We start from the raw sequence: 9,886 nt of genomic DNA on the forward strand, positions 1-9,886 counted from the left end.
ACGCTCTGGTCGGAGGAGTTGTCCCGGCGCGGCTCCCCTCCGGTCCCCTCACTCGCCGGCGAGTCCACGCACTCGGAGGACTCGCCGCTGCCTTGAACCGCAGCAGGGCGAGTCGTCTTGGTGGCAATGGCGGCAGCCGGGCGCGGTCCTTCTTCGGCCTCCTCCCCCGCCTGCGCGCTCACGCATTCTGCGGACTCGTTGCGGTTTTGCGCCGCAGCAAGGCGAGCCTTCTTGGTCGCCACGGCTGCGGAAGGGAGGAGGTGATAAGCTCGGGGGAGGTCCGGCTGCGGCGGGTAGCTGCAGTACAGCTCCGAGTGCCCCTGCATAAGGTTTTACAGTTTAGTACCGGTGCAGTAGCAGAATTCTTCAGTGAAAGAAGTCGAATACTCACCGGCTGGGGCGGATTTTGCGCGGAGAACAAGGTGGGCACATACGGCACGGCGTTCACGTCTAGCAGCACCCGCTGAACTCGCTGAAGCGCGACTTCGTCTGGCACCTCTTCTGTGCACATGCGAGAAGGGTCAGCGGGGCCGGTGTACTCGAAGCCCAGATTACATCGCTGCTGGATGGGTTGGACGCGGCGCTTGTAAAACGAGAACATGACGGAGGCGCCGGTCACTCCCTCCTTCTTCTGGGCCTCGATGGCCTCCAGCAGCTCTTTGACTTGAATCATGTCCATGCCACGGGGTTCAAGGACCCATTCTCCCCTCACCACCGGTGGTTTGTTCGACTTCATCGGAAGTTGTGGGGCATGATTCTCAATATAAAACCACTGGTTTTTCCATCCAGGAAGGTTTGAGGGGAATTTGTATGAAAGGTATTTCTCGCCGGTCCGTTGCCGCAGTTGGATGCCGGCGCCCCCTATTACGGCAAGTTTGTTCGTGGTTGGCTGGGGCTTGACGCGGAAGAAATAGCGGAATAGATCCCAGTGGGGTTCGATTCCGAGGAATGCTTCGCAGAAATGGATAAAAATGGAAATATGGCAGATGGAATTAGGGTTGAGGTGATGGAGTTCAAGCCCGTAATAATAAAGCAGGCCACGGAAGAAGGAACAAGAGGGGAGGGCTAATCCCCGTTCGGCAAAATGGAAGAATGTGACGATCTCATCGACATTCTCCATGGGGAAAGGTTCACGGAAAGAGGGGCGCCAGTTAACAAGGTTTTTCTCTTGCAGCAACCCCTCGGAAACCAGTTTGTTCAGATTGCTAAGGGAGCACTTACTGTGTGTCCATTCCTCGGTTGATGGTTCCGCTGCTTTCTTCTTCCCCTCGATCTCCGACTTCTTCGGCGCCATCTCCGACGCGCTAGCCACGAGATGCTCGGGGGCTACGGGGGGAGGGGCGGGGAGGTTGGAGCAGGAAGATCCCTTTGGAGGGTTTGGCGGCGGCGCTTGGCTCAGATTGGGGTTTTTGGCGGCTTTTGGTGGAATGTGGACTGAAAGCACAATTTTCCCTCCTATGGCCGCGGGGTTAAGTAACCAGCGGGATGGGGAAAAGTTACTGTTCCGAAGTCCAAGAGTCGTTCTGTGGAATATTCCGAAAGTGAGGGGTCATTTGATCTGATTGGATTGAATGTTTGATTAATCATTTTTTCAGGGCTAATTAGCCCGAAAGAAGGGGTTTTTCGAATCTTCGGTCTAATTACATCATTTGTATCATCACTTTGGTCTCCTCCTTAAAGTGTCATCGTCTAGCCTGTGTGCCACGATTTTTGGACCCTTATCTCCAATTTTGTGGGATTTGGATTCAAGGCTCGGGGGCTGCGGGGTACGTGGCATCGACTACTTATTTTTCAAATTTCTTTGAAGGATAGGTGAGATTTCAGGTTAATGGGACCCTCAGCCTGATTCTTCGATTCAACCTAAGGCTCGGGGGCTACTCCGTATGGAGTGCGATTTTTCAAATCGCACACCATGGCAGAAATAAAATTCGGGGCATGAGCACCTCATAGCTTCGATGCAGCCAAGAAAGTACTCGAAGAAGGATTTCAAGACGAAGCTTCAGAAGAAGTCGAAGACTGCTTCGAAGTACTCGATAAGCCTGCAGTACTCAGCTACGAAGAGCTCGGGGGCTTGTCAGACCCGGGGCTACCGGGCTGGGCATGTAGCGTAGTCTAAAAGAGGTTTAAGAGATTAAGTCCGTCTTATCTCTTATTCATTTTGTTTATCTCTTATTTATCCCGTTTAAATAGGAGATAGAGCTAACCAACACAGAGAGGATCTACTCGAGATATGTTCTGGTATGATCCCTCAACGGAGGTTGGTTAGCACCTTTGTAACCCTGGCCTCTCGGATATATAAGGGAGGTCAAGGACCCCCCTCAAAACAGAAGATCATTAGGTCATTCTACACAGAAGGCAATACAAACCATACAGGACGTAGGGTGTTACGCTCCGTGCGGCCCGAACCTGTCTAAGTCTTGTGTTCCTTGCATCTTCGAGTTCCTGATCTCGGCGTCTCCTCACCCAAAACTTACCACCTTGGGTATATCCCTCGGTGGGCAGCCGGTTAAATACCGACAGGAGTGTCTTTTGGCGTGACGCCCAGGCAGGCGTGCCCTCAACCAGAAGGCCTCGAACGCAACTTGCGTTCAAAAACTCAATGGTTCGCGGGATTCTGCAATTCACACCAGGTATCGCATTTTGCTACGTTCTTCATCGATGCGAGAGCCGAGATATCCGTTGCCGAGAGTCGTGTGGATTAGGATAGCAACATTGCACGGGGCATGCGCGGCAAGCCGAGAATGACCCCGAGCAAGGCAATATCAGTGTTCCTTGACGCCTTCGGCGCCGTGGGTTCTTTGGCGGCCCCCGTCCAACAAAATGAAGGCAAGGGGCCTTGGTCGGACAGTAGCCCGACGACATGGATGACACGTTCACGGTCTGTTTTGTTTAAGGGTCACAACAATGATCCTTCCGCAGGTTCACCTACGGAAACCTTGTTACGACTTCTCCTTCCTCTAAATGATAAGGTTCAATGGACTTCTCGCGACGTCGGGGGCGGCGAACCGCCTCCGTCGCCGCGATCCGAACACTTCACCGGACCATTCAATCGGTAGGAGCGACGGGCGGTGTGTACAAAGGGCAGGGACGTAGTCAACGCGAGCTGATGACTCGCGCTTACTAGGCATTCCTCGTTGAAGACCAACAATTGCAATAATCTATCCCCATCACGATGAAATTTCCCAAGATTACCCGGGCCTGTCGGCCAAGGCTATATACTCGTTGAATACATCAGTGTAGCGCGCGTGCGGCCCAGAACATCTAAGGGCATCACAGACCTGTTACCAACCGTAGTATACCTCTGTTACCAACTCTAAGCAACATATTTTTATGGAATTTTTTAAAATATTATTTGAGATACATGTAGTTCAATCTGGAATTACTTCCAATAAGCACACATAAATTCATTTAAATTATAGATAATAGTAATTTTGTTAGAAAATTATTCAAACTCTCCTACCTGACAACCGTAGTCTATTACATGTAAAAATTGTATTGGGGTATATATGATATTTGTTTTTGCAAGTCTTAAAATAAATAAGAAAAAGAAAAACATTAAACAGTGAAGGTACGGCAGCATGAGACAAGACCTGTTTTGGCCCATCTAACTGATTTGGCCCACACAGCCCAAATCAGAACGCACGTCGCTTCTAGCCGTTGGATCGAATTAGACGGCTAAGATGCTCTGTGCTTTGAATAATATCCCGTCGCCAGCCACTCCCTAAACCCTACCACGCCCGACTGTTCACCTCTCTCTCTCCCTCTGCTCAACCCTCCTCAGATCCACCCGCTGCTGCTCCTCGAATCCGCCCGTCGCTCCCCTTCCCAGCGCGAGGGCAGCCTTCGCATCGTCCTCCTCCCTCCCCTCTAAGGCGACCTCCATCTTGGCGACTGGCGTGGACTACGACGACCGCCATCCCCAACGGCTTCGTCCAATGCCCACCGAAGGTGAGCTTACATCCACGGCTCCATCCACTGCCCACCCATCCATGACCGGCAGGGTCTGAGCTCGGTAGCTGCAACCCAGCTAGACCAATTTGTTTTCTTTACCTTCGTATTTCTCTTGGCTGTTTTGTTCTGTAGTTCGATTGCAGCAGCAGCAACTCAGCTTGTCTGATCTTTTTAGCAGCAGCTTATCTTTTCATTTCTTGGTTTCCGTTGGTCAGAACAGCTGCAATAGCAGTCATTCCTGGTTTTAGTTCAGCCTTCCGCCTGACAGAACCTCAGTGATTTGCAGCTAGGCTCGTATGATCTGATCTGTTAGGTCCGGCAGTAGCAGATCGTCGTGTTGCTCTCTGCTGCATAGCTGCAACTCGGCATGTTTAGTTTGTTCATTAAAAGCACTCTTCAGTTTTCAGCAAAATTGGTGTTGCTTTTTGTCGAATTTATTTATTTTCAAGATATTATGGTCTTTTTTTTTACTGTTAGTATCTGGGGCTATCACGTCATGGGAGTACTTTAGAATCTGCTGTGCTCCATTGCTCACGTCCTTTTGCTGTTTCAGGTTAAGCAATGATAGTGGACTTTATTGACCTGTCCAGTGATGATGATAAGGTGGTTGCACAATATGTTGACTTGATTAGTGACGAGGATGATTTTGAAGGAGAGCATCTTGCTTATGGACAAGGTGATGCTGCTCAGAGCATAACATTTCTTAAACAGGAGTTCGTTGCAGATGATGGACAAGCTGAAGCTGCCCAGTGCACAGGGACATTACAGATGCAAGAACTTGGAGCATATGATGGACAAGCCAATGCTGCCCGGAGCACTGCAATATTACAGATGCAAGAAGTAAGAGCAGATGATGGACAAGCCAATGCTGCCCAGAGCACAAATACTATGCAAGAACTTACTGTAGATGATGGGCAAGGCGATGCTGCCCAGGGCACAGCGACATTACAGGTGCAAAGTACCCCCAAATCCCGCACCACTACCACCCTCCTCTCCCCACTCCCTCTTCCCCTGCACACACGTCCGCTGCGTGTGCAATGCAGACCTGGTGAAATGGTCTGCAGGTGCTTTGCATCCTTTGCTTGTAGGCATGTTTGTGCCCTTAATGCAGTTGTGCGGCTCCGATGCAGGTGCTGGCTCAGAAGACAAAGGAGGCGGAGATCACGGAACAAAATTTGCTTCCTCAAGTAAGTCCAGAGATGTCGTCCAGAGGTTTCTGACTGGTGTTTGCACAAGGCCTCAAGGTTTCACCGTGGGCTTCTTCGTTCAAATTAGGGTTGATTTGAGCATCGCCATGCTTGCGTATTGAGTTGTTCTGCATTTGCGGGGGTGTTGGTGGATCTTGTCTCAGTTTCACGAGTTAAGTGTGCAGATTCTAGTGCACTTGGTGCTTGGGCAGTGGGGTTTTGGGGTCCCTCTGGTCTCTGATAGTTTCTGCCTCCAATGGTTCTCATTCAGTTCAAAGCATGTGGAGTAGTTTCTAGGTTCCTCAAATTGCATGTGGTCCCCCATTCTTCACGAAACACCCTCTAATGTATGGATAAGTTTGGCTGTTCATATGGATTGCTTGGACAGTACACATGGATTTGGTAGGGTTTTCCGCTACTTACCTTTTTCGAATTCCTTAACTGATTTGGAAGCATTGCACCTGAGAGGGTTCTCTACTAGGTTACTGCTGGATTCAGTCTAAAACTAGGGAGAGAACTTTTCCTTGTTTGTCCTCTGATTTCTGCAGTTTTGAACATTGCTAGCTCTTGGACTGATGCATGGCGGTGTTGATTTCTACTTGCCTGGTTGATCTTGGTGATTCTCAACATTGGAGCCAGTAAATCGTCTCCAAGTTGGTTGGGAGGAAGTACGGACCTGTTCATTTGCATTTAGATTTCATCGGGCTGCAATGCGTATATGTTCTCCTGTAACAGATTGGTTTGCATACATGATTTTTTGTCGTTTCAATTTTTTAGGAGAAATTAGTACTTGTGGTGGCTGATAATCATTTCTCTGGAGCCTCTAAAAATTGTCAATCCATTGAATACCCATCAGGTTTATTGATTAATTTAGCCTTCCATCATGCTTAATTTCTGTGAGTTCGAGGAGCACTTTTTTATTAGTACCTTTTCCCCTTCTCACTGCTGCTTGCATGAGGAATAGAGGCACATTTATTTCTGAATATAACTTGAATGGTAACAGACACTTTTATTTGAATTTGAGTTTGACAGTACCAGTGCCAGCTGCCCATGTTCCTAGCAGCACACATTTTAATTTCTACTTTCGGTGCCAACCAAGCAGTACATATTTCTGCATTAGTTTTCTGGATCATAAACTCTTCTTCCACAGTTTCTAATTGGCTATTGCCTTGTACCATTCTACAGAGTTTAAATTGTATGGTGTGGTCGTGGGAATCATATGAGCTTATTAAGCCTATGCTACCGTGCTATAGTAATATCAAATTCTTTTATGTGCCGCTGGTGTATATTTTTTGGTAATCAGACACTGACGTTATAAAAGTTTTGCTGCCTTATTTACTTGAAACACTGTGTGGTTTTTTCCAATTAGATTACTCTTGTTTTCGTTCTCCTATACTTTTTGTATATGCCATCAGTTACATTTTGCCTGGAATGTTTTCCTTTATATTGCTGGATTTTACTTTGGAAGCATTCTGGATGTGTGATGCTATTAGCTGCAGTTGCATAATGATCCAAATCATCCAACGCCATTTATACTACAGCAATCAGTGCATTAGTTAACTTTACACGTTCTTAAAAATAATTTAAAAGTGTACATTTCAGTTTTAAAAAGAATAACTCTGAATTTTAGACCAAAGGCAATATGGCCCTGCTTTTTTTCCTTCCCTTGCCTTTGTCAGTTGGTATATGGATACTAAAGAAACCTGCTCCAGGTATACCAAAACAACAGTTCCTCAATCCCTTCTTGGCAGGGCAAAACATTGCTTTATGCCCACTACATTTGCAATTGTAACATAAGGGAGGGTTAGGGCATTGGCCATGTTGATGTCCAGTACCACTGCAAACGAAGCACACCGCCTCTCTGCCTGCAGTTGCTGGACCCATCCATCTATAGCAGCTTGATTTTCTCCTCTTATCTTTCTGTCCATAATAGTCATTTTCACCCCCTCTTTCTCTTAACCCCCTGCTCTCTTCTCGATTTGGTCCTCAAGGTCATGTTCTCCCAGCTCATCTTCTCTATTCATCAGATCTGCGCTTCAAGGGTCTGCACCATCATCATCTTTATAATCCTCTCCTTAATATTGTTGATTTCTTGGCTGGTTCCTTGTTTCACCTCTCCACATCTCCCCACAGCCATAACATCCCCTAACTCGCCTGCCCTACAACCAGGATGGAAAGAATAACTCTGTTGTTTGTCGCTCAATCTGTGTTTCACTGTTGAAAGAGAACTAAAAAGGAGAATAAAAATCTCAACCCAAGGAGAGAGACATCCAGAAGGCATTGTTTGAAAAGTTGAGAAAAGGCACCCGGAAGCAGGCTCTTGCCCCTACAGGGACACCGTTGCCACAGGTTGAGTCAAATACTTTTGGGGAACACAGTGAGGGGCCTTTTTTTTTTCCGATAACCTGGGTTTGAACCCTGGATGGTAGCCTCACAACTGGAGGACTTCCCACCATGCTACAAGCATGTTCTTGTTGTAAGACACAACTCATTCATAATGTTTTTTTTGAGATATAACGTGTTCCTTTTTTTTTTGAGATATAATCTGTTCTTTTGGTGCAGCACCCAACTACTCATGTTGTCATTATCAATTAAAAATACTGTTAAATTATGCAGGCCATCAAAACCAATGCAGAGCATACTGAATCTGTGCGCAAAGACCTTCTGAGAGGTAAGTGTTGGCAGCAATCTGAATCTGCATGCTACTTCAGTGCATAATGCTATCTAAATTCTCATTTTTTTTCTGTGAATGTCTATCTACTTCTCTTTTCAGTCCATGAAATGAGAGATGGCTCCATGACAGGTTGCCTCCACTCAGTTGGGTCTGATCTTACTTGTTCCTGGGAGCTTCCAGAGCAGAATGTGTCCATGCAGAGCAGCCAGGAAGCTGCGGCAGTGGACAAGGATCCCAGGACTCCTACAAGTGTGCGTGAGGTATATCCACAGCCTGGTCTCCCAGTAGCCGCAAGAATTATTAGAGCCTAGAGTCTCTGTGATCAACATTGAGTTGAATGCATTTGTCTGAAACTTCCTTGCAGCCGGCTGTGCCTGTTTGTTCCCTGGAGAGTGGAGTGCTTGAACAGGGAATCAAAAAGTCCATAACTGGTGCTGATGAGATGCAATCTACCCAGGATAAGCAGTCATCCAGTGGAGCTGGCAAATGGGTGGTTAGTAAAACAGGTAAGCCTTTCTAGAATTGGCTTAGTGGCAATAGGTGCTCTGATGCAACTTGGAAGTAGCAATTTTAGTTGTAGAGCTGGCAAATGGGTGGTTAATAAAACAGGTAAGCCTTTCTAGAATTGGCTTAGTGGCAATAGGTCCTCTGATGCAACTTGGAAGTAGCAATTTTAGTCCTTAAGTGGAAAGGACAGCTTTCTTCCTTTGATATTAATAGGTACTGAATATGGTTAATGGCTTCTACAACCTGCAATAACAAAAATAAATGACATTGTTGTGATATTTAGTCTTATTTCTTTGTTGTTATATGCAATTGTCATGTATGATGGCTTCGAGATGTATTTTAGGGAAATCCTGTCATTTTTTAAATTGAATTTGTTTGAATTTGATATGATATTTCTGATATTTCTAAATTTTTCTTTATCGGTGAAGTCTGAATGTTTTTCTACTGGAATTGTCGGTGAAGTCTGAATGTTTTTCTACTGGAATTGTAAACCCTAACTCTGCCTCCCCTGGTGAAGAGAGCGGTGCTGCAGTGACCGACCCTCTGGGTGGCTCGATCCCGAAGAGGCTGAGGACTGCAGGCTCTGTTGTAGCAGGTGCTGGCTGGGCCTCAACAGTTGAGGAGTTGGTGCAGCAGGCGGCCGGGCGTCTGGTGCAGCAGGCGAAGGCGGGCAACGCCAGTGCCGGCATGGTCGTGGATGCTGTGTTGGAGCTATTGAGTGACGCGTTGGGTGTGGCATCTCCGCCGGCTGGGTCCTCGGACACGGCGGTGGTGATGGCGCTGGGCGCCGTGTACAAGCAGCTGACAATGGAGAGGCTCAACGAGGAAGTCGCAGTGGAGACGGCGAGGGACCTGTAGCTCGCTGCCTGTCGTGCGCGTCCGGCCTGTGCAATGGGACGGGAATGCAATATTTTGTTGAGCGTTGGAATGTGCATTGTGCCTGTACCTGTCAGAGCTTACTTTTGTCGTTTGGCTGGAAATGCGATCTCATGTAGTATGATCCAGTAGTGGAATTAGGTAGGTTTAGTCCTTCTGTTGATCCATAGTCAGACATCTCTACCCTAATCAATGTCTAATAATGCATTACTCTATTCATAATTCATTGTGCCATTAACAATCGCCCTACCCGTCGGCTGCCAGCGGACTTTTTACAAATTAGGCAAACAATATCATGTTAGAATGATAAATCAACGATCAGAACATCTCTCAAGTTAAGCAAGCTTACAACACGATACAGTTGGAATAATAAATCAACACTAAAAACATTTCTCAAGTTAAATCAACACTAAGAACATCTCTCACGTTAAGCAAGCTTACAACACGATATAGTTGCTTTTTCATGTTACAAGCTAAGCACTACGACCTCATAAGATTTATGATTGTTCACAGGGGCGCCTGTTTTACCCCCACGGCTAGATATTGGGATTTCACGTTTGGTCCGTTGCTAACCTGCTTTGTAGGTTATAAGCTATCAATCACAAGAGAGCCCATTTTATCACCTTAAAATTTTTAGAGCAAATTTAAAACAAGTTCATGCTACAGCAACTTACCCCTATTCCTGTTGTGG

The 9,886-nt window shown here is 46.9% G+C and overlaps 1 protein-coding gene and 1 non-coding gene across 5 annotated transcripts; one reads left to right on the forward strand and one right to left on the reverse strand.

Annotated features, from left to right (window-relative positions):
- Window positions 1–2,535: 2,535 nt before the first annotated feature.
- Window positions 2,536–2,691, reverse strand: LOC112888190. The gene has a single exon (XR_003227733.1). It is a non-coding gene; the product is annotated as a 5.8S ribosomal RNA (ribosomal RNA).
- Window positions 2,692–3,726: 1,035 nt separating this feature from the next.
- Window positions 3,727–9,436, forward strand: LOC112885871. Of its 4 annotated transcripts, none has more exons than XM_025951554.1 (8): window positions 3,727–3,948; window positions 4,505–4,627; window positions 4,709–4,902; window positions 5,082–5,138; window positions 7,755–7,809; window positions 7,912–8,072; window positions 8,177–8,318; window positions 8,837–9,436. In XM_025951554.1, the coding sequence occupies exons 2-8, from the start codon at window positions 4,513–4,515 to the stop codon at window positions 9,175–9,177; spliced, it is 1,065 nt and encodes a 354-aa protein (XP_025807339.1). In that variant the 5' UTR covers window positions 3,727–3,948; window positions 4,505–4,512; the 3' UTR covers window positions 9,178–9,436. The 4 variants fall into 4 exon arrangements, with proteins under 4 accessions (XP_025807339.1, XP_025807340.1, XP_025807337.1 ...); XM_025951555.1 differs by having other exon boundaries at window positions 4,505–4,554; window positions 4,663–4,902; XM_025951552.1 differs by having other exon boundaries at window positions 4,505–4,902.
- Window positions 9,437–9,886: the final 450 nt, after the last annotated feature.

The sequence above is a fragment of the Panicum hallii genome, chromosome 3 (assembly GCF_002211085.1).
Source record: "Panicum hallii strain FIL2 chromosome 3, PHallii_v3.1, whole genome shotgun sequence".
NCBI lineage: Eukaryota > Viridiplantae > Streptophyta > Magnoliopsida > Poales > Poaceae > Panicum > Panicum hallii.

Bases quoted from the DNA above. Each gene is read 5' to 3' on its own strand.
- LOC112885871 (XM_025951552.1), top strand. From the start codon at position 4,513: ATGATAGTGGACTTTATTGACCTGTCCAGTGATGATGATAAGGTGGTT. The intron at 4,903-5,081 runs GTGCAAAGTACC...GCTCCGATGCAG, and splicing joins AGGGCACAGCGACATTACAG to GTGCTGGCTCAGAAGACAAA. The intron at 7,810-7,911 runs GTAAGTGTTGGC...TTCTCTTTTCAG, and splicing joins GCGCAAAGACCTTCTGAGAG to TCCATGAAATGAGAGATGGC.